Source organism: Rhinolophus ferrumequinum, chromosome 6 (assembly GCF_004115265.2).
Source record: "Rhinolophus ferrumequinum isolate MPI-CBG mRhiFer1 chromosome 6, mRhiFer1_v1.p, whole genome shotgun sequence".
NCBI classification, from domain to species: Eukaryota; Metazoa; Chordata; class Mammalia; order Chiroptera; family Rhinolophidae; genus Rhinolophus; species Rhinolophus ferrumequinum.
The window spans coordinates 78840790-78866129 of NC_046289.1; the positions used below are offsets into that span (position 1 = coordinate 78840790).

At 35.2% G+C, this 25340-nt stretch overlaps 1 protein-coding gene across 3 annotated transcripts in view; it reads right to left on the reverse strand.

Moving 5' to 3' along the window:
• Nucleotides 1–25340, reverse strand: part of PRKD1 (protein kinase D1) — a 299064-nt gene that overhangs the window by 41380 nt on the left and 232344 nt on the right. For all 3 annotated transcript variants that reach the window (XM_033109340.1, XM_033109339.1, XM_033109341.1), the window contains 9 exons: nt 13548–13758; nt 13312–13389; nt 11237–11441; nt 9630–9753; nt 8025–8102; nt 6482–6761; nt 5397–5449; nt 3425–3497; nt 1067–1173 (listed from right to left, as the gene is read on the reverse strand). In XM_033109340.1, the coding sequence (XP_032965231.1) occupies nt 1067–1173; nt 3425–3497; nt 5397–5449; nt 6482–6761; nt 8025–8102; nt 9630–9753; nt 11237–11441; nt 13312–13389; nt 13548–13758 (1209 nt within the window). The remainder of the gene's footprint in view (nt 1–1066; nt 1174–3424; nt 3498–5396; nt 5450–6481; nt 6762–8024; nt 8103–9629; nt 9754–11236; nt 11442–13311; nt 13390–13547; nt 13759–25340) is intronic.

Consider the following 25340-nt stretch of genomic DNA (forward strand, 5'->3'; position numbering starts at 1 on the left):
TGACAGTGCTCTGTGTTACATTCGTTGGCCAAAAGCACAAAAACACCACGTTTAGAAATTCTGAATCCCAAAAAAGTCTGTTATTATTTTTTGTTGTCTGTATACATGAACTCCTTTGGGCTAAAATCATATGTTTTTCAATTTTTAATTGTATGTAACTCAATAAATGGCAGTTAAATGAAATAATAAATGAAGAAATGCAGTGTGTTTCATTTTATTAGCAGTGTGCAAATGAATATTATTCAATAAAACTATGAATTAGAAATTATGATCAGCATGCATGACTAGTAGAGAATTATGGCAGTTATATACAAATGGGCATTTATCAATGGTCTCAATTGTCTGGACTGGATAGCTAGGATGACCACATTTAGCAAACAATTGCTCAATTTCCTTTTGGTCTGTAGAAAAATTTTTAATGGTTACAGAAATTATATATGCCACATAATACCTTTTATTAACCAATTCTGGCTTTAAAAAGGGACTGCTATTAATGAGAGGAGTTAAGTAACATGCTCAATATTAAATAAAAGCCTGACAATAAGAGACAAAGAGGACACTAATAATGTCAAGATGATCTGATTCTCAGACATATATTACTCATTCACCTGATATATCGACAGTTACCTACTCAATTCGTGCAAGTATCATAGCATAAGGGAGGAATGTTTAAGAAGGCAAGGTCATTTATAATGTGAAACAAAATGGTCTTAGCATGTCTACTATAAGCAAATGCTGAAACATTACTCATTTAATGAGTATTAATAATATACAAAACTTAGAATTATGTGCATAAAAAAGAACATCTGCAGCTTAGACTCAGGAAAGATACTACCCAGGCAGCACTTTGATGCTTAATTTGCCTTTTCAGTGATTTTAAAGTGTTTCTAAACATTAGGTTGGTGCAAAAGTCATTGTGGTTTAAAATGTTAAAAATAATTGCAAAAACTGCAACTACTTTTGCACCAACCTAATATCTAAGCCACAGACATTTGCATAACTTTTCTTTGTTTTGTGGAAGTTGAGGGGGTATTTTATAAACTCCAAATGAAAAATAAAGACGTACCTGTAGAATTGCAACCTCATTACGAAGCTGGCTTTCTTGTTTTGTTGGAAATCTTAATTTGTCAATTATTTTAATAGCTACATCTCTTCCTGTTTTACGATGTTTTCCTTTAAAATAAAAAAGGAAAATATTAGCAAATGTTATTAAATATCATCTGTATTAAAGAACACCAGAATTTATAAGGACACTTATAGGAATTATAAAAATGTTTCATCAAATAAATTGACATTTCTCATGTGTCCTGACTTATATCCACAGATTTCATTTCTTAGCTTTATTACTCTGAATCATATATGTACCATAAAATTAACCACAATTAAGGATACAAAAGAATTGGGACATTAAAGCTAGACATACCAACAGCCTGATATTTTTCTCATAAAAATACATGTTTTAGAAACTGGATATTGAGCTACTTAATATGGAAAATGTTCATAACACCAGCAGAGGACTCTCCTTAAGAAAGTACAATTTTCAATTCCTGATAAACGGATGTGTGTTATAATGGACAGAATAAAAGTCTTGGCTCTGTCACTTACTAGCTTCGTGATCTTAAGCAAATCACTTAAGCTTGCTGAGTTTTAGGTTCCTCATCTTCAATGGAAGAATTGTAAGAATTAGATGAAATAAGATATGTAAAGTACACATAGTGCCCAGATAACTATACCCACTCAAAATGTGTTAGTTATCATAATTATTGTCATTATTATCTCATGACAGGCCCTTTGCATACATTACATCCCATTTAATTCTCATAACAAACATTTGAGAGAATCTATAGGGCGCGAGGGCACCCTCAAGCTCTTAACTTCTACACTACTATATTGTAGTAGGTTTAGAATACAGTACTGTTAATTGAATCTAAAAAATGGAAAATGCAAATGAATCTGAAAATGGAAATGGACCTCATTACTCAGTGTTTTTATCACATACAAACGAATTTGAAATTCCATCATTTCAAAATTTTTTTGAATCTAGTGTTCCTTCCCCCTGAATCTATTCCGTCTGACTCCTTCCAGACTGACTCCTTTCACCACAAAATTGTCTTGTTTTCACATTCTCTACTTTCTTAATATCATTCCTTACTCTTTGACGTACTGCAACCTCTATTCCAATTCAGCCATTTTTCTGCAACTACTCTTTTCAAGGTCTTAGCTTCTTTGGTTTCTAATCCTCTGTCACTACAGTACTTGACTTCTCTTCTGAGACTGTTCTTATACACTTCACCCCCTATGTGTCTACTCTTAACTTTTCAGTCTTCCCTGTGGAGGCCTTCTCCTGAGCCTGCTCCTTCAATGTTGGATGTTACAAATTAGCTGGCACCTGCTGGTCTCTGCAACTTCATTTCTCATCCACATACTATGTGCAGTTATGTATATTTACCATGCTGTATAGACGACGATTTTTTTTTTTTTTTGCATATGCTTGTTACACTGTACAGTAATACTCTGAGTACTTGGTTTCTCCTCTATTACACTGTAACGCATTGATAAAAAGCACAACGGTTGCTGACTCATATATAGGTTTTCATTTAAAAAATCATTTGAGCATTTTATAAGAATCAAAATTACTTTGTAAAATAGAGTAGAACTTAGTTTTTAACTAAAAAAGCACAATATTATACTGTCATAAGTAATACTGAGAGAGATGCTGTGATTATTTCAGAGCAACCCCACCTCTCAAAAAAGATAATTTGTTACTGATTATATTAAGGAACTGCAAGCTATGGTGTCATTTTATGGGCCAGGTAAAACATTAACATTAAATCTTTCTTAAAGACTTGAAAAAAATAATAGAAATGGCTAGAATCTCAAACAGCAAAGGTTAAAATAATAAATTAACCAAATAGTTTGACAATAAGAAAAAAGATAAAAATGTAGTATTTCATTTGAAAATTAAAAAAATGAAAACCTTAATGAAACGCATACAGTGTTAAAAGTATTACAATTAAAAGATATTTGTGTATAGTTACACGAATGAATTTCTAGCGTTCTGATGATATATGCTAAAAGGAAATGGAACTAATATGTTTATGAATCACAACTTCCTAGTTTCTCAATATTTTGTTTAAATAAACTAACACGTATCTAGTACAGTGGATAGAGTTGTTTGTACATATTTAAGCAAAAGAAGTTTTTTAGGAGTAGAAAAAATTCTCTTTGAAAACATAAGTGTAACAATTTTCCAAATCGTGATATCTCAAGAGAAATTTCTAAAAATGTAAAACACAAAGAGACATATATACAAACATATGCACACACAGGTTTTGTCTTTTATATTTTTCTTGGTGATATCACTTTTATAAATACAAGTAGCTAAAATTTTAAATGAATACAAATACTTAGTGAGCTAACCTACCTCCATAAACAATTCCAAATTGCCCGGAACCCAGTACTTCGTCAGGAAAAATCTGATACACTGTGCTGATATCCTACAGGTGCAAGTCCAATGAAAGAGAAATATGAAGTGAAAGAACATTAGTCCTAATAAATTATGTAATTTTATTAAGTATATCATAAATGTTATTAAATATTTTAAACAGAAATTGTAAATGCTAGATGAAATCAATAATAGGACTGTAATAGTCAAATCACACTCCTGAATGAATGAATGAATTATATTGTAATGTTTTGAAAACTATTCTGCTCTTAAGCAGCAGAGGTTTACTAATGTTCATCAGAGAGAAATAATACATAAAACTATATAATGCCATTTACTGTCAATATTCAAAAAGGGACTTGTTTATTGAGATGGCTACTTAGAAATTTGGGTTAAATAATCATGGTCGTCAATCGTATGTTAGTGTGAGTCTGACTTCAACCCCACTACTGTTGATGGCTAGAATGGTGAAGCCGCTTCTTTATTAATCATCCACATCCAGATGAATCTAAAGTGAAGGACAAGGGGGCTGAACCACTGTGCGTGAGTTGGAGACACTACAAGAGGATGACAATCCATTATGAAAGTCCACTGGTAAAGTAACTAAACCCCTCCATTTTTTCCACTGCTGGAGATAACATGTTCCAAATGTCTACTCTTTTCTTTTTGAAATAATAATTGCTAAATAAAACTTTACGTTTTAATCAAACACCAAATCCTACCCTCTGTATATCCTATATATTCCTGTCCACAAGTTGTCTCTATCCTGTGATCCCTTCAGAGTGTCCATGGGGTGAGTGCAAGGTTGTCTGGAGACAATAAAGTGAATTAAGACTATTGTAGCATTCTGAGTCCAAACTATTCCAGCTTTCTCTGATAGCTCAGTGGCCCACCCAGAATTTTCAGTGGACAATAGTGGCCAAACAACCCCACAGGTATCTAGAATTTCCCAAGAAACTTATAGGTTAATCTACATTTCTGAAAGCCTTCCCTGGCTAAGCAAGAGCAACAGGAACCTGCAGATTTTTAGAAAGCTATCTTGTGATTGACAGCACAAAAATTCATCTAACCTTCACTATGAAGTTTTCCTAATTCTTTCTAATTCATCTTTGGTTTTCAGTTTACTTTGTGCCAATTTAGCAAAGGTTGCAATGCTATACTAGGATAAATAAGAGTTTCATGGAGTTTACTCTTTAAAAACCAAACTCAGATCAGTGTATGTAAAGCTGTAAACCTTTGGCTTTTGGTCAGAGGTACAGCAAGTAAAACAGAACAAAAGGTGTGCATCACAGGATGAGCTGAGAAAGGCCTTATTACTTTTGGGCTATGTGCCATAGTAACAAAGCATAACAAATAAAGCAAACATATGCCTGAGTATAAATTATTTCATAATGTTTGACCTATAATGTTCAAAAACTGAGCTCAGAGGATGGAGTTATGTGGTCCAGGTGACCAGGTTGCTACTTTGCTGAGGTTTCCCTGATATATACAAGTGACTGTAAAAGCATCTGCAACTCCTTGTCATATGACAGCTCTCCTCAGTAGCAATCAAGAAATGAGAGTAAGAGCATTTTCTAGCTACTCGTGCAACTCAAAAGAATTTTATTTTATCTTATTTGGAATTGTGTAACATCAACCATTAAAATTTTAATACCAACACAGGCAGACATGTGAAAAATCAGGCATTGCATTCTATTTGCTGATCTGAGACGAATAACAGGTATTTAGCTTTCCAAACTACAGAACAGATTATAGAAAAAATGCCTAAAAGAATCGATATAATGTTTCTAAGATCTTATAGAAGAAAAATACCCAAATAGACCGTATTTCACTTTGTAGAAAATACTGAAAAATTAATACGTTAGAGAAATAAAAATGTATTTTATGATGCCCCTATTTTCCAATAAAAACATCACATTACCAAGTTTTATTTTAGTAGGTACATACTCACCACATTTTCTTGAATCTGGCAATTTGATACTGAAATACTCACAGAAATATCTCCTGGAAATACATGTGAAGAAATACACAAAAGAAGTAAGAGGGGCAATAGCATAACAAGTAAACACATGCTTACAAATCAAGCTGCAGGGATATTTTTAAATCATAGCAATTAGATTTTTCTAGGAAAATATCTATTAGAATATTTCTTCCCTTGTATGATTACAAATTTCCTTGGTACTTGGCTTCAAAAAAAAGTATTTTGTCAGTTTAGAGTTCGGAGGCTTGCCATATCGTAGCCCCTGTACAAGTTGGGACAAGGTAATCTCTCTAGGGCCTGATTGATTCCCTCACCTCTAAAACAGGCAAATCATTAATGTCCACCTGCTGGGGTTGTTTTAGGCATTAAAATAGAGACCTCATGTAAAGTGCTTAGCACCAAAATAGGCATATAGTCTATTAACATGTACATTAATTGTAGAGATTAATTAAAAAGTTGTGATAGAGCACCAGATAATACACTGTGATGTGAAAAACAGGTTTTTTCTCCCCACAGGCTTCATTATTGATAGCCATTATGAAATTTAAAATTACATTTTTATATAAATAATCCTCTCAAATATTTAAAGAAATTCATCCTCAATATTTGATCCTGGTTCCATTTTCATAAAATTTATCTCAATCTATTCACGACAGAGATTTCTTCCTGGGGTAAAATTATCAACGGTTTCCAAGTCCTCTACACACCCAGTACCCACACAGAGCACCACATGAGGTGGTTTTGAGCCAACACCCTGAACTCAGGTTTGCAAATAACAAGACCGGCATTCCAAGTCAAGCTCAAGCTGACCAGACGACTTCTTTCAGGACCAACATCTCTAGGTTTCTGCTATTGCCTGTATATATATAGTGAGCTTACATTAATTTGTTCCGATTTTAAGATAAAATAAAACGTAGGCTTAATTTAATGAATGAAACATCTTCATCCGTATAGCGCTTTTATTTAGAGACCCTGTGTTATCCAATAAACTAAATCACCCTTCAGCAGGTTGTCTTCACCTGCTCCACGGACAGTCAGAAAAGCAGCAGACTCACTGTGAGAGTTGGTTCCTGAAGCTCCGGACGACCCCTTGGGGATGACGGGCATGAGGGCGTGCTGAATCGCCACCTCCCAAGTGTGGGCCACGTCCGCCCCAACGCCGCTGGTCAGGACACTGCCGTTTGGGGGCGGGCTGGAAGGATTGACCACGTTTTCTCCCACGTAATACACTACATTCGCCGTAGTGATCTCAAAACAGTGAGGGTTGGTCCCGTTGGGAATTAAAGCTGAAGGTTTTGCTGGTTCCAGAGATAAAATTTCTGATAAAGGAATTTCCTATGAAAGCAAGAGTATGCTAAATGTAGTTTACCAAAACTATGTAAACTTTTAAATACAATTCATGCCAGGGACATGTGAGAAATGACATTACAAATGGCCATCATTTATATAAAAATGGTTTTATAAGACATAATATTACAAAGCAAAATTCAAAAATACCTTTATTGGGGAAACCTTATTTCATTTTCCTAGAAAAATCCAAGTGACTTTTTCACTATGTTCATGCGGCAAGAAGAAAAACATCAGTAAGAATAATGACTTTGAACCTACATCAAAATCTAAGGCTTAAAATACAAATGATCAGTTTTAAAACTGTTAAGTGGAATCACAACACTTGCAAAATGCACTTGGGTTTACATGGCTGCTTTAAAATTTTAACTGTTCTGTAAGGTACTGAAAATGAATCACATAATTTGATTTGATACCTGTTAATATAATATAGCCAAGTGAATCGTTTCAGTGAGAAAACTACTGAGATTGGTTTTAAAAGCAGTTACTTCTAAGAAAATTTTAACATTAAAAAATTAATCATCACATTGTCTTCCAGGAGTGACTAAGAAATAACTTTTAAAACATATTTTTATTTAAAAGTTAATGAAGTTTCCTTTTTCTGATAGAGCTGTGTAAAATGGCCACAGATAATCACAACTATGTCTGAGCCTGCATTAATTTTGAAGGACCAAGGATACACAGTTTTCACTATGAACTTCTTTTGCAACCATGTTTTATTACTGGGTGAGACATTATGCCACATCTATATTATTTCATGTAGACAGATAAAGTGAAAATTGCTGTCAAATTTTCCTCTAGGGGAAAGTAAATGCTCCTTATGAATATTGGCAATGCATGGAGAAATCATACAGCGTTTCTTAACCAGTGATATTCTGCAAGCTATAAATGCAAAAAAAAAAAAAAAGAAAGGAAAAAAATAAATAAAAAAAAAAAAGCCTGGATGGAGCGTGACTGTGGATTTTGTGGTTAAATCACACGTCTCTGCTAAAATCTTCAATTAAGCTTCCCCTCCCCTGCCTCCATCCCATGGGACCAGAAGCATTCCCCAGAGAAATTTGAAATTTACAGATGGCTATCATGGGGTCACAACCTGATTACCCAGAAATTTGTAAACTACAGAGAAGAAAAAATAACTTAGAGCAAGCACAAAAACAATCTTGTCTGTTGGATGTATTTTGCATTCCCAATACTCTACATCTCCACGTAGAGAGGGCATGAAACTCCAATGAAGGAAAGAGCTACCCTTACCTTGTAGTACCTGCTTCCCGTGTCATTTTGAAAGAGGGTAATACATTTGCTATCCAATCTCCAATAGTGCCGTTTCCGCTGAAATAGAAGTTAGATTCAGGATCTTTTAAAAACTTTAGAAATACCCAGGATTGATAGAATCAAACCATTTTCCCAATGGAGATGTAAGATTTGATAGTGCAAAGTGCATGAAAGACTCACATTCAATTTCAGACTCTAGAAAGGAACTGTTTAGCAGCTGTTGTGTGATGTTTCCACGTCTACATCAGAGTTATGAGTAGCAAAGGAGACGATGTATTATTAGCACTCAGCACAGGGCCTGACATTTATTACATACATAGTAATAAGAAAACTTGCTCTTTAAATTTGACTGCTTGAGTAGGTAAAGGTGGCTTTCTAGTCTGTAACAAAATAAAAAGGCTTCATAGGAGATATGATGCTTAGTCATTCTCATTGTTTTAGAACATAAGGAATGCTATGCTGATCCAGCAGGTATTTCAGCTTCCATCAGAGATGGAAGAGTTCTGGATGCTGTAACTGAACTAAAGAATATGTTGTTGGATGGTAGGGTTGACTCCATGATATCAACTTAACAAAGTCAGGGGAAAGCATCAAATAACTTTGCCTTCTCTTAAGCTCCTACCAGTCAAAACGACTATGATTGATGATTAGGGTGTGTGTGTGTGTGTGTGTGTGTGTGTGTGTTCATCTTTTTAGACTAAGAAGCCCTAACACTATTCTTGGTCTCTTCCACAACCAATCTCAGACCAGTCAAACACATAAAATATATTTTAAATATTCTATACCACGTCTAGGTAGAATTACATGGTGTTCAACTGAGTTCTACAGTAAGTCATGTAAACCTCTCTTCAGCAGAGAAGGTTGAGACTATAGATAATTAGGTTACGGGCGTGTATCTAATGAAGTGACGGGGATCCTATAGGTAGGAGGTGATGAGGAAAATACAACCAGTAACTGAAAAAGAAGCTATCACCAAATGTCAATTAATTCAACTTCGAAACGTGGATCAATTTTTTTTTCTTACCTTCATGTACAACTTCATTTACCAACTGGCAGGAAAATCTGAAGTAATGAACAACTCAGATTATACTAAAAAATTTAAAGTGTGTTGTCTTTTATCTAATTAAATACAGGATTACTGTATTCCTATGGAGGTCGGTGTTTAAGTGAACAATTAAGGGTTTAAGAAGTATGTAATAGTTATTGCTTTTTCCTCTCCCTAAAATGCTTTTTTTTTAAATTCTGAAAGATAGAGGAGCATTCTGAAAGCACAAACTGACATTTTCAGGACTGCTATAAAATGAAAGGTAGACATTCAGGTGGTCTGGAGATCATCTCGCGTAATAGAGGGAAATGATTTTGTTTCCCTGAGGTTGCTGTCTACACTTTTCTCTAACTCAGTGGCTTGATCAACTACCTCTGATACCCAGAGACCATTAACGTTCCCCCCTGCTGATCCTGTGCCCTGCCTGCACTGAGGTTTGCTCCTGGTAACCTAGCCATCCCACAGTCTTCACAGGACATTGGCATCTCCTCTAGTGAAAGCTAGCAAGACTGGAGGAAGCTGCCGGCTATGGATCTTACCAGAGTGTCCTTGCTGGTGTAGTGGACCATCCACCCTTCTTTCATCACTGTGCTGCTTTTCCTCTTCGTGTGTTTCACAGATTGCACTACTCTCATGAGCGGGATATTGTTGCTTGTTGATGGACTTGAAAAGTCAAAATATTGTAGGAAAGAAATGTTTTTAGATACGGATCTGCTTTTCCTGCCTAAAACCTTATTTCAGCTCTTTCAAAGAGAAAGTCACACACACACACACACACACACACACATTTCACATCCCATTTTCAGTGGAATGTATTGCCAGAGTACATGGTTCAGCATCTGGATGACTCTGAGGAGTGACAGACACTTTGGTATGTGCACATTAAAAATCCTGAGGGAGGATAATAAGCACCCTAGTCTTCAGGTTTAAACTGTACAGTGTTCAGATTTCTAGTAAACATCAGACATCATACCGTCTTAGTGTACCCAGACCACAGTATTCAGAATCACACATGAAAGCTTATTTACTTACTTATTACACATTATATACAAAATATTAATCATTTACAGATAACATCATTTCACATCAATTTGCATCTCTCCCTGGATAATCTCATAAAAATTGAAATCTGCTGTTTAAACTGTCTTTTAAGTAACTATTACTCATGAAATTAGGCCAATCCTTCATCTCTCTCTTTTCTGTCTGTCTCTTCTTCTCTTCTTCCATCCCCACCCCACATGCATATATGCACGTACACCTCTGCAAGCCCCTCTCTTTGATACAAAAGAAATGCATACCTGCAAAGGACAGCTGGGTCACAAGAATACTATTTTTGGTATTTTAGAAACAAGTCTTATTCCATAAAAAGGAAAATATTCAGTTATGTTATTGCTCTACTCTAATGAACAATTTCAGTTTGTCAATGAATATGGCATTTGTAAAAGGAACACAAAAGTTTAAATATACTTTATAACATAAATCAGACGTTAGGCAACTTTTTCTAAAAAGGGCCAGGAAATAAACATTTTAGGCTCTTCAGAATACTTAATTTTGTAAATTAATGCAAATGTAGTTGATATGAACGGATGTGACTATGTTCCAATAAAACTTTATTACAAATCAGGCAGCAGCTTGATTTGGCCCTAGTGTACACAGATTCCTGATATTTTTTTTTAAAAATGGGGATCATCTAGGAATTAAAAAAGTATAGATAACTAGATCACCAATGTAAAGTTACACCAACTTAGGATATAATAAAATCAAGAACAGCAAGGTGTAGTCATATGTGATATTTGTAACAGGGGCCATCTATGAAACAGACGGTGTCTGCTGAGGTTGGTCCCTGATCTTTGCATTTGCACACAATAAGCATAGAATAAACATGAATCTAGTACTAAACTTGTGTCTGGCCAATACGAGTATCCCTCACATACAAAAGAAAATGAGTCAAAGAACGAAGCACTGCTACAAAGGATGCAAACTGCACTTCTCAAAGGGAATCCAGACCTCCCAACTCCAAAGGCTCTGGTATGCAGCTCATCCATAAACAGTAAGCACACACTTTAAATTTCCTTTTTAGTAGACTCAAATATCAAAGAGCTCTGGAGTTCCATGGCTGGACTGAGGCTGGGAGTGTGGCCCTCACCTGATGGTTCTGTTCGAGTCCTCGTGGTCCGGGTCTGGATCCTGCATTTCCCCACTGTCATTCTGACACTCTGCCATCACCATCTCAGCGTCTTGGACCATGGCCTCTTCCATGTCATCCATCAGCCCACTGTTCCTTTCACTGTCATTGTCATCACTCCCTTCTTCCATGACCACGTCAGACTCTGCCCCAGGGCTAAGCAAATCTAAAAAATTATTTTGTACCCGTGAAGATAAGCCTGAAATCCTAGGCATTCAATTGCCTAGGATTCAATCCTAAACCAAGTCAATTGGAAGCCCTAAAAAAATAGTTATTTAAAGAATTCATCTTTTCCTTTTTCTTAAAAAAAGTTTAGTTCATAAGTATCTGACTTTATGAGAGGATGAACATATAATTTTACAAGCAGATGCTTGTTTTTCATGCCCTTAGGCCTAAAAACATGAAAAGCCATGGAGAGCCTTGGAAGGAAGCCAAGGGTAGGACAGAAGCAAAGTGCTAGGAAGCCAAATGACACCAGGCACAAGTGAAGAAGAACCTGACCATATTGCAATATCACAGCCCTGTTGGGAAAAAGATACATGGGAGGAGGAGGGCAACTTTCTCATGCACTAATACTCAGTGGTATTGATTCTTGCTATTCCAGTAACCTTTCAAGTCATGGATTCCAATACATTAATTTGGTCACATAGAAGCTCCTTTTAAATACCTAAGATATTTGATATTTGAAGTTATACTGAACTCTGTTATTTTGCACTTGACGGTAATAAAATAAATTATAAATACTTACCAATGCAGAGTACTTATTTTAAAATTAGGAAATAAATTGATCAGAGACCCTAGCCTGCCAAGCTTTGAAAATTCACATTTTACCAGACTTTTTTGATTGTCTGGGAAAATGCAATTTCAAAGTAATCAACAATATCAAAAACTGCACTGTTTCCCCTTATTCTAGTTATCAAGAACACATTGACATTTTTCTGGGCCTGAACAAAGTCAAAACCACATGCCGCAGAAAGCAGGAAGACTGCCAAGCTTTCCATTTTGGCAGCTAATTCATGCAGAATTCTCTAAGGCAGAAACTAGTATGGGACTGTTTTCCTGAAGAGGTTTCTTCTTCTTCTTTTCCTAGGTATATATTCCTTCTACAAAAGAAAGTTCTAGAGCAAAGATCATCACTCGTTCTTTAGCCTTTAGCAACAAAAATACTGAACTTGTTTTTCTCTGGTCTTCTATCACCATTTTCCTCTCCAGAGGAATCAGAAAACTGGTATCAGACTGAAGGTATAATGCAGGCCACTATCTATGGAAAAAGTCAGCCTGGGATAGATACTATGTCAAATATTTTGCTAAAAATCCATTAGGAATACTACTCGGGAAGGAAATGTGAGCTGTTTCTTTAAGATATGACATTTTTCTTAGGAGTCCTTCAAAATTAATTTATGCACTTAGGAGTTTTACCAAAGAAATATTACTAAATGTAGAAAATGATATGCATTTTTCATTGGCTGAATTAAAGTTCCTTTTATTATTAGGAAAGATTCAAGTTAACAAGCACATATATAATGAAAGCAACTGGGTGGAGCAGGGAAGAGGGTGATTATTTCCTGATGGGTCAGGCTCTATGATTCTTCACTCCTTTGATAGAGGGAAAAAATGTTAACTTCTGTCTCAGCGTTTGGAACGAGAAGGATGGAGGAAAAGAGACTTGACAGTCATAACTTATGGGTATTCCAACAATTTCTGCATTTCTGAACAAACTAGTATAGGCATATTAAAAAAGAGATTTGGGGAAGAAATGCTGGAATCCAAGTTTTCAGTACTAGTTCACAGTGTAAAAACTGAGAAGGTCTCTGTTTTTTAATCAAACTCTGTGAGCTGGAATTGGTGCTTTTCTACAGTAAAGTAGAACAAACCGAGGCCATAATTTACTTGGAGCTGGGGCACAAGTATCTGACCGGAAAAACAAAACAGAAAAACGGTAAAAAAAAAAAAAAAAAAAAAAAAAAGTCCGGCTAACTGACATACTCTCGGCAAAGGGGAGAAGCACAGGCGCGACTGCTGCTCTTTTTACCCACCTCCATTAATGGTGACTTCACCTAGGCAGTTGTTGGGTACTTTTGGTGCACAGCGTTTATGGCAGTTGAATCTGCAATCTAATCACAAGGATTTTTAAAAGAAAACAAATTAAAAAGCAAGAATTCATCAGCAAGAGAGTTTTGAAACTAAAAAAAAAAAATATATGGTAATTGCAAGTAGATGAAGGATCAAAGTTTGGCCGGTGACAGCTCTTTGGTGGCAAGGTCATCCTTACCTTTGCACTGCAGGCCCTGCCTGAAAAGCCCCTTCAGAAGCTTCTTGCAGTACTGGCACACGGTGGGCCGCGTGTAGGAGTGGATGACGAACGTGTGGGGCACTTTCACTTTCGACATCAAAATCTTGTCGAGCTGAATTGGTCGTCCAATGTACGACTGAGAATTTGACCTCTTCTCTCGACCAATAAATGACTCTGATGGTGACTTTTGCTGTATGTTTTGAATAAAAAACAAAACAAAGAACAATTAAGATGTAAGAGACTACTTGATTAGTGAATTTATGTATTTTTAAATCACATTGTAGTTACCATTGTGTTTAGTGGTTTGCTCCTTAAGAATGTGAGAGACATAAACTAAAATTATGTTTCTGTTCATTGATGAAATTTATTGCCCCTTTATTTCTTATTTAAGTTACCTCGTTTTTATAGTCTGAAATGAAGAAAAGTGGAGATCAGAATATTTGAACTTGATTTCTAGGACTTTCAAGTAATGTCTGGTTTTTAAAAAGTAATTGAATTACTTCAATCCTGAAATATAAAGCTGAAAACAAAGAAAAATGGTTCTTAATCCCACTGCACATATGATTTCATTGGCATTTTCTAAAAGTATTACACGCACATGGTTAACTTTCTAATAGTTAGTTTGCAAGTGGTTCAGGAAGATAGAAAATGAAATGTAAATCCCCAGTCTATTCTACATAGTACTTTATCTGAAAAACGCCTGTAGTTTCTTTGGATTCTCTCAGAGGAAAAAAAAGAAAATTAAATGATTCCTCAAATAAAAATAACAGGTAAAACTTATACTATCATTTTTATAATTGGAAAACATAACTGGTGAACTAGACAAAACACACAAATATTAGTATTATGGTCATAATTATGTCTCTCTGCACGCTTGTCTCAGTTTTGGAATTAATCAGCCCAAGGCATAGATTTTTTAAAATCAAGTGAATTAAAATTAACTGTGTTTTCAGAATTTGGGGGCAATTTCATGATATCTCTTGACATCATGGAAATACACTTGGGAGTCATTAGAATAAATGTATTTTGAAATTACCAGAATAAAAGGTAAATTAAGTTACTTTTTAATAGTCATTATAATTATATATCTTATTTATTAAGCACCTACTCTAAGTAATCATTGTGTTAGACGCCTAGGAAGATAGGCCTTGTTATCTACAGTTGAGGCATCTAAACTCATAAAGTTTCAATACATTCTTTTGGGTCAAATGCTAGTAAATAGTGGAGCCAAAAATGACATTACATTTGTTTGCCTCCAGGACCCTTGTATTATCACCTTACTCAGTTAATTTCTAATTTGGAGTGATTACTGACAAGATGAGAAAAAATCATATTTACATACAATTTCCATCCGTTTCAATTCCTATCTGCCCCAAAATACCACATTACCAAATGGGGAAATTTTGATTTGCAGATTCACTAGCTGCAATAAAACAATTTTGAGACGAGGTTCTACCTAGGGATATTATGTCTACAGTTACAGTTATAATTACAATTCCATGAAACTGTAAAATGTAATTACTCTGGAAAGGCTCGACTCTTGCAGAGATGTCTAGGGAGCTTATAAAGATGGGCTAAAGGTTTGCCAGACCAGAATCATGAACATATTGAATAAATATCTTCAATGGGATTGAAAAATAATTAAATCCACAGGGTCAAGTTCCTTTTTTATGCGTCCTTCTTGAGTAACTGTAGCCAATGGCCAGTTTTAAGCACAGACTGAAGTGAAAAGTGGTATTTTTCCATAGTTGGAAAATTTCAACACTCAGAATAAGAGCTGACCGATGTCACACTTTCTTAGCAGGCTTAAAATGTTCTCAGATTTGGAAAATCATACGAAAAGTTGGCCAAATCACTCTTCAGTTATTTTCCTTCCTGTAAGATACCTAATTCTAGGCTGTGTGACCAGAGTCAGTTTGGCGTAGGACTACTGAGTACACCGTGGGGCACAGTCACGCAGAAGAGCCAGAGGCAATCTGATAAACCATTCTCTTTTCATCCAACATGGTAACATTCACGTAAACACTGCCATAAGTTGTTAAGATTCAGAATTATTCTTGAGAAGTCATTTCATTTATTACCTTCGAGGCAGGACTGCATAAGGAGTTTTAAGACATTACACATGAGTTTAGGGAAAAGAAATTGGCTGTTACTTTGTGGCCCAGAGACGGCACCATACATATTCAAGCAATGATGAGATTCCCACAGCCACATATGTCCTTGGCACAGAATAACAACTCACAAACTACATAATCTATAGTGTCGGAAATTAAGACTTTAATAGCATTTAAGATTTAATAGCAATTTAAGATTTTAATGGCATTAATAAAGATTTTAATGTCACTCATGACATCCTAAAATTACACAAGCAGCTAGCAACATGACCAGAAATACTTGTCATTACATTTTCTTATAGTTCCAAATACAACTAATCATTTTCAATGTGGCCTGTATTTTTAAACGAAAAAGCTTTAAAATATAGAGACAGGGTGCATGCCTGCTGACTTCTCATGTGGGAACTGATCTACTGCTGGAAGGAGATTGAGTTGTTTAATTTTATCAGATAAACACTTTGGGAAAAGAAGAGTGAAGAAGCCTTCTGAAGTTTTGTTTGCAGAATTATATTCTATGTTTCTGGGACGCCACACACAAATATTTGCATGTGCCTTTCCTTATCGTGAGGAAAATCTAAGAAGCTAATACAGAAAGGAAGACTATCTGATGACTTTGTTTATGAGATATTCATCCAGTCTTCAATTAAAATGTAAAATATTGCCTTCATTGAGATAGAACAAATTGTAAAACAAGCAGAAAAACAAGAGCCTATGAAATAAGGCCATTGCCCTATTACATACTGTGTTTCCCAGAAAATAAGACCGGTTCTGATATTAATTTTTGCTCCAAAAGACACATTAGGGCTTATGTTCAGGGGATGCCATCCTGAAAAATCATGCTAGGGCTTATTTTCTGGTTAGGTCTTCTTTTCCGATTAGGTCTTATTTTAGGGAAACACGGTATATTTACCATTGTTTACATAAATGTTTAAGAACCACCATTTCTGTCATCTGGTCAAATATCCCTTTAGAAATATTTCTAATGATGTGAACACAAACCAAACACTCTAAGGATTTTCCGAACAAGTGATACATTTTTCATTAATAATTAATATTCAGTTATGACTTTAAGCAAAAATATATAATTTCACTTATTATGTGAAGTTTTATTTGAAGATATGTACACCACAAAGGTATAACTACAGTATGTTTTGTTTGATGTAACAAGTCTCAGAGTAGGCATAACTTTAGAAATTGATAATTTTAAAAGATAAAAAAATCTTATTGATCTAAATCTAATTAGCTTAGACTTTAAGATAACTTCAATATGAAACAAGAATTATTAATTCACAGGGTAATATTGACTTAAATAACCAGGCTTTTTAAAAAAATGTAATGCATTATTTATACAAAATAAAGAGATACAGTATTACTTTCTTTCTTTCTTAACTTACTTCATTTTATTTTTTCACTTATTTGTAGATTTAATTATAATGTGTATAGTACTTTAGATTTTTAAATAAGATCTTTCTTTAAAGATAAGTCTAGTAATCAGAAAATTCTTCATTATTCGTCAACACTAGTGAAGGTTTTACTTGGTTAACTAAATGGTGTTTAAATTAATTTCCACTGTTACTTGCTGTTCCAGTTTGCCACTGTGTATTTAGCAAATCTGGGAAATCTGCAGAATGATCGTTTCTTAAAGGAATACGGAGAAAAGTTGAAATACTTTGGAAAGGGAACAACTACATTTTGTTTCATTCTACTTCATTATTATGTTCAGAGCAAAGCTGGCTCAGAACTGGCAGAACAGATTTAAAATTCCCTTTTCTATAATTATGGTAAGCATATGCAGGAGGATGTGCTTCTAAAAATTTACATTTTTACATTAGCCATGGAGCCTATAAATTGTTCTCTTCCTGAGTTGAGCAGTTTGGATTAAATTACTGGTGTGGAACTTTTGTGAGAATTGACATTACTGTAAAATATGGTATTGGGATGTATGTATGTAAATGATTTGATTTGGCAAATTATAGATGATGAAAAGTATAAAGGTCTCTTTTCTGTTCTCAGTAAGAGGTATCATGTCATGGATGCAAGAGAATATGAGAACAGAAAAATGATGACCACTAAAATTTAAAGCCAGGATTAGAGATTAAACAGAATAAAGATTATAGAGATTAAAATTTGTTTAAAACTGTGTTTTTTTGAAGTGTCTGTAACATCCTTATGTTAATAGTGTTTCATTTGAAATTACTGCCAAAGTGAAAACCATATGCACTGAAGACCTATTTAGGGGACAATGGATCCTGCATTTCTAGAGATTTAATTTGATTTTTAAACTGGTATGCTAAATTAATGACTCAGCAAATTTGGAACCTTCCCAGGAAATGATTGCTTAGATTATATTCTGGAAATTCCAACTGCCAGCAAGTCTTTAAACATTTAACAGGACTCTGAAACAATTTCCCAACAAGGTATGTTACACTTCACAGTTCAAAACAAATTCTTTTCATTAGAAAAGCTAGAAAATGGGGGGTGTGGGGGAGGGGAGGGGGAAGCTGCCTTAACTTGTGGTTTGCTTGTTGTCATTTGTAAAGATCAAACATAAGATTTCCTGAAAGATAAAAGTCACTTTATAGAAAACATGGTTCAAGTAAATAAATTTAAAAAATAAAAAGCATGGTTCAAATGAAAACTTCTGCAGTATTACAATATTTATATTTATTAACTAAAATTCATTTCACAGCCCTACAATGGGGACTGGATTTTGGGTGGCATAAACTCCCCTTGAGTTAAAGAAAAATAAAAAAGCAGAGCAAACTTTAGCATACACGTTGATAAATTTTTATGGACCTGTCTCAATCATCAGACAATAAGCTTCTAAGGAAAGGACGATATCTTAAAATATTCATCCTCTATTAATGGAAAGAAGCATTTGGTACTTGATAAACAATAAGCATTGCTTGAACTGATCAGAGTGAATGTTTTCAAGAAGTAAATGCAATGGGAATAAATGGATGAGACATTTCAATAGAGAGATTCAAAATACGGACTGTACTACAAGCCTTTTAAAAAAATGTGGTATTACAGGGAATATAACTTTGACATATTTGCTTTACTGGATTTCAATTTTAACAGAGTACCTTTGGCTACATCTGCAACTGCTCTTTGAACTTGTCTGCCTGTTCCTCACCCTTACTTGGCATATCCAAGATGAATACGAAATCTGTACTCTTCTGCTCTGGAAGGAGAAAGGTAGCAAGCTCAATTACCTGCAGGCTGTAAATATTAATAGGTGGTTCCAATTATTAATAGTGTCAGGGATGCAATAGACAATGGTGGAGACGACAATAAATGAGAGATGAAGCACTCAGTATAAATTGGAGGGCCACTGCTCAGATACTGCTAATAGATGTCACATGAGTATATAAGCCCAGTGCTGCCGGACCTCTTTGTTTTTCAAAAGCAGCAGAAAATCTAGTTGTTTTATGAAACAATTCTATTTGTAAACATTGGCAATTCTAAAAAAAAAAAAAAAAAAAAAAATTGAAACATTTGGCAGTTGACTTATTTGGGTTACAAATCTGGTCCATGGGGAGTGTAAAACCTTTGAACTAGATAATGGCGCACGACACTTTTTATAATGTTTACATGTGCCAAACTCTTTTCATAACACTTTACATGCGTTAGTTCATTTAAAACCCATGACCACTACTGTTCTGACCCCAATTTTACAGATAAGGAAACTGAATCACAAGGAGGTTAAATTGTTTGCCCGAGATCACACAGCTTCTACGTAACAGAACTATGGATTCAGGTAGACTCGCTCCAGATGAGAAGAACGCTTCGTTTCCTTGGTCCCTCCCAGCTCTCACATTCCCTGGTTTCATGCTAATAGAAAAAGAGAAAGTATTTTCTTCCCCTCATTTAAGTCATAAAGGAAGAGTTCAGATGAGACAGTGAGAATAATTAATAGTATGTTCTACATGCCAAAATGCAATGTGAAAATGTTGTGAATCCTTGAACCTGGACCTACAGAAGAGACTTATATACCAGCTTATATACCAGCTTATATACCAGCTTGTCTGGGCTCAGAGGACAGCATGTGAGTCATGCACGGCACACACTGACTAACAGAATAAACAGCTCCTATTGTATAAGCATCCCTCTATTGGCTGCCGACTGCCCATTCAGGGATTGTTAATGCTTAAAAGATACTAGCACAACTGTGTGGAAACAGATGCAACCTTTTATTCCAGAAGTTTCAAGACCTATCATTTTGGACCATCGTTCGAAGAATTGCACCGTGCAGAACAGTACCTTACAATAGTTCTCTCCTACTGCCATTGAGAGGATCTGTCTGACTTAACAAGCATTTCCTGTAGCACATCCTACCTGAAAGCCCAATTCTGATACGCAGGACATGTGAAGGCCAGTAAATAACAGTCTCTGTGCCCAATGACTTTACTGTCCAATAGAATTCTGGACACAACATAATTGTTACTAGCAATAACAACAATAGGTGCTCTTTCCTTATTTCTGCATGGTTCTGCCTTATTCTTCAGATTTCAGTTCACGTGTCACCTTCTCCAAGAGGCCTCCAGACCGCCTCACTTACTGACTATTCCCTGTCCCTTCTCTGTTACTCTCTGGCACATCCTTCTGTCTCTTCACTGCAGCTGTATTCTTTGCTGATTTGGTTATTGGTTTTTTATTGTCTCCTTTCAAAAGACTATACATACCATAAGGAGAGGCTCTTGACTATTTTGTTCATTTCTGTATCACCAACGTCTGGAATACTGTCTCATACAGAATAAGTGCCCACACCTACGACGGTGTGAAGACAAAGAACATTCATGGTGGAGGTGAAGGGGTCATTTAGAAAAGGGGTTTCCTGAAGAAGAGGCATCTGGTGTGGACTCCGAAGTGAGTGTCGCCATGCCATGACCACACTGAGTATGGTTAGCTGTCAAACTCTGGTTAGGACAACTCAATCTTTTCAGTCTTCAGATTGCTTACAAACCTTTTTGTAATATACTCTGAAACTTGCTTATCCTCCTTGGAAATGATTATCTAACCCCACCCACCCTCTCTGCTAGTAAAATGTCACTGTGAAGGCTCAGTCTGAGGCTGACTACTTTCTGAAGCAAAAAGAAACAATCGACTCTTTTCAACAGCACTTAGATGAACATATCATCTCTCACACGGAAAGTCAGGGATTTTCCCACACAGACCAGTCTTGGGTCACAGACAAGTCTCCATGCCCTCTAATCCACTGAGTAGAGAGTAGTGTGTTTGGTGAGTTTCAAATTGATCAGTGCTATTCTGTTACAATTCTGATTCTACATCCGTGAAATACCTGCCAAGTGTGTCAGATAAAAGAATTTGGCTCCCCCGTTGGGTACACCTAAATACACAGCATAAATAAAAGCTAATCAACACCTTTCATAACAATAAAAAGTGTTGCTACAGGGCAGGAAAAAAAGGTGCCCCCTGCTTAGTGGTGACTGATGCTGTATTTTACAGTGCAGCAATTTGTGAAAGCTTTCACAGTAATAACATATATTCTCATTAAAAATACAAGGTGATTTGGATTTGCTGAGTGCTAAAGTAGTCTTGGAAGTTACATTAACTTTTATATTACCTCATTCTTTTTAAGTAAATAGAAATGGAGGTTAAAAGAACCTTACTATTTTCTTAAGTGATCCACCCTTTGCGAGGAAAACACCAGAACTGTTAGCGAATTGTTGCAAATTATACACGTTTTTTTCAAAATGTCAGTTACTAGCATCCTACAAATCTGTGGGATCCTGGAGGAAAGGGGAGATAATACAAGTAAGAGTACCTCTCTTCGTACTTGAAGGCAATGTAACCTTAAGATATGCACTCTAAATTTATACAATAAAAAAAGGAGTATTTCCACTGAGGGAGAAAATAATTTTGCATTTCAACAACTTCTACTTTGGGGCTTCAAATGCCAGACTTGATCTACACATAGAACGTGAAGTGGGTGGTAAACAGATTATGTGGAAAAATCAACAATAGTTATTATAGGGACATGTTTGATCCATAGTATTTGATCCTGTCTAAATTGACAGGGGCCTGGCCTGGGATTATGAGCTCACTGGAAAGCTGAATGAAATCATCTGGAGAGAGGCTGTCCCACTGATCACTGACTTGGAGACAACTAAGGAGAACCAGGAAAAGCATGCCATAAACACAGTCCAAAACTACAAAGGTTAGAGCCTCTCCCTTTAAAAGTTGCCCATAAGGGTAACTTTGGAATATTTTATAGAATCTTAGCCTATTTATATGCTTCCGAAAAATCATAGTAGAACCAAAGACTACATTTTTAATGTAACTCAGTTTAAAAAGAGAGAGGAAAAAGATAAAACTCTTTTCTTTATCTACCCCAAATTTTTTGAGTTTTAAAAATACAGAAAAGCACTAATTCAATGAAACAATATCATTCATTGATATATCCAGTTCATAGCCACAGAGAAATAGATACCACTCAAACCTGGGCTACTTGGATAAAAAGGTACGTTTGTTCACAATTTCTGAACATTGTTTCAGCTTGCATTACATTATATTTATTATCAAAATGGCAACACTTTTACTCTTTTTGAGAAGGGAGAGAAGAGCCAAATATCATAAAACCATGTCTAATGGAACAAGTAAAATAATGTATCAAAATATTTCTGAAACACAGACAAATATTTTAGAAGCTGGATTATTTCTCTCGTTTCTAGAAGTCTAATTTATAGTACCGATTCCAATCTTCCACTTTCCACATGCCTCATTATTTCTTCTACATTAACCTTTATTACATTCATTCATTCATTCAATCATTCATTCACTTATTGATTTAGGATAGGGGCATTCATGAAGACATAAGCTTTTGAACTGAACATGAGCAATCTTTTTTCATATTATTCAGCTAGGAGCTCAGTAGTCATGACTGGTTAGGAATTAAAGGAGAAGGGACTGAAATCTGGCCAGGTCTGGCATGACATTAGATGGATACAGATGGCCATTCAGGAGTGCCTATTACTGGTAACAAGGGGAGGCGGGACGGGAGGATGGGGCGGGGGAAACGCTGTTTTGCATCTTAAGGTAGAAACAATGTTTTAAGGCATGATTGTGGGGGGTGCTATGGAAGGCATGATACCTTTCCTGAGGGGAATGCCGGACCTTCAGAGTCTTCAATGAACATCCATTTGTTCGTAAGATGTGTATGTTTGTAAGTGTGGATAAGTGGTATGATGTCCCAGTGCAATTCATGAGGAACTCTCCTGCAGCGTTCATATTTAGAATTGCACATCTGCAAGTTTTTGTTCAGAGCCTGAATTAATAACATACGTAGGATAAGCCTGACACGTAGAATGAAATCAGGCAATAGCTGATTAGTAGCACATGAAAGCAGAACACACACTCTTAAATTTTATGGAATGGCTCCTTTTCCACAAACCCACCACTGCACATGCTCTCCTAACTCTCAGGGTGTGGAGAAATGCTGGGTAAAGGATTCTTGGATGTCTTTCTTTACTGAAAGTATACACTGCCCAGGTCTGAATTAGGAGAACTAGTTTACACAATCATCAAAAGAAATCTTGCAATATCTGGCAAATACAACATATGTCATGGTGCATATTTAAATGGAAAAATGACTTTTTAATTCAGATGAATCACCAGGATTCCTGGAACTCCAGAACACAAAAGTAACAATTAAAGTCTCTACCTCTAGATAGACTTTTGCTACTTTGGAAAATATCCCGGAAAATATTAATTTGGCCAGAAATATCCGAATTTCATTCGGGATTAGAAATAGCTTTTTTTCTTCCATTTGTTCATTTGAAAATAATCTACCTCGACTATTATAAAGCATATCAGGATCATATCCAGGTACAGATAGGTAATGCAATACTGGAATTCTCTTTTCTTGATTTTTTTTTTTTTTTTTGTTAAATGAACGAACACAGTAATGGAATGAGTCATTTAAGGGGGAGATTTTCTAAGAAAATATTCAGCCAAGCATTCGTTTGTGTACAATACTTGTCTTAATTAAATGTGAGTCAGTAATCTTTATGAAAATAATAGCAGTTTATGGGAAATTATTATTTAGAACATATGCACCCTAACATAAAAAAATAAACTGAATATTGCCTAACGTTCATAAAAACTACAGGATGCAAAAAGTGAGAATATAAAACAGTCAAACACAGGGAAAACATTCAGAATGAGCAATTTATCTCCTAATAAGGCTCTGAATATTAAGAATTACCAAAAAGACCTTGGCTAGAAGCATTTAATTTTACCAACACCAAATTCTCCATAGTACCCCTTAACCTCAAAGCTATAATAATAAATCCTTCCTTAAAGACATTTAAAAACATTTAAAATAATTTCAGTAAAGATCTAAATTTTTTAAAAAATTCCATAAGGCCTAACTTACTTGAAAAAAAAAAAAAGTCACTGATTGTACCTGGTGGTTGCAAAGAACACCAGTGTTTTAAATTCTGCTTCAGTTTCGACCTTGGCTTCAGCTCCTTTACCTCAAGAAAAGACCATTCTCCTCAATAACTTGATAAAAATGTTATGTTTAATCTTTGATTTATTTTCATCAGTTTATATATAGTAAGAGAATGAGTGAAAATATGTCTTCTTTATGTTAAAATACTAGTATGGGAAAAGACATCAAAAACACACATAAAACTGAAAATATACTTCTATCATAGGTTAATAGACAGGAATACTGTCACAACACATAGAGTCCAAGTAACCAATAAGCAAGTCAATAGAAAAAGAGACAGGCAACTCACCACAGGTGAAATACAAATAGACAATAAATATTTAAAAAGCTGTTTATGCTCCAATACGAAAATAACATTTAGGCATAGAAATTTTTTTCCTATCAAATTAGTGGGAAAAAAACTTTAAAAATATTGACAAAATATATAGTTGGGAATTGTATGAAGAAACAGAAGCTCACATACACTGTACTCAGTGGACTTATAAACTGAAACTTTTACAACTTTTTGAAGAACTGTTTTGCAAAAAAAAAATGTATATATTCTCTAGTCCAGTTGGCTTCTGAGAAGATAACCTACTAATACATTCAACAAATGGTTATATCCTAATTCATTCAACAAATGTTACTAATACTCGTAAAAATGTGCAAAAAATACATACAAGGATACTATTTCCTTGTTTAAAATTAAAATATGAAAACAACCTAATCAGTAGATTAAGTAAATTAACATATATAATTGTGATGTAATATCAGAAATCTTTGACCAAGACTGTATGTTATTGTATTTTTTTGTTTGCATATTGTTCATTAATGCAAGCTCAGTGAGGGCAGAGAATTGATCTAAGTTTCTATAGTTTTGCATCTTAGAGTTGCAAACCTAAAAGTGTACTTTGACCAAAACATGCTGAACGTGGAGTAATGACCAGGCTTCTATAACAATTCTGAAACACAACTGTCACCAAAATGTTTCTTTGAAAAAATTCGTCAAATTTTATGCATCATTTTCTTCCAAGGCGTTTATAAAGAGAAAGATTTGTTACCTGTAAACACACTAGATATAAACAAGCTTAAGAACAATAGCTTATGCAGAAAACGCATCTTATTTCCATTTAGGAGCTAGCCAGTGAAGGCTTTGATGCCTTTAAGTTGCACAACTTCCACAGATAAGCGGACTGCTGTTGA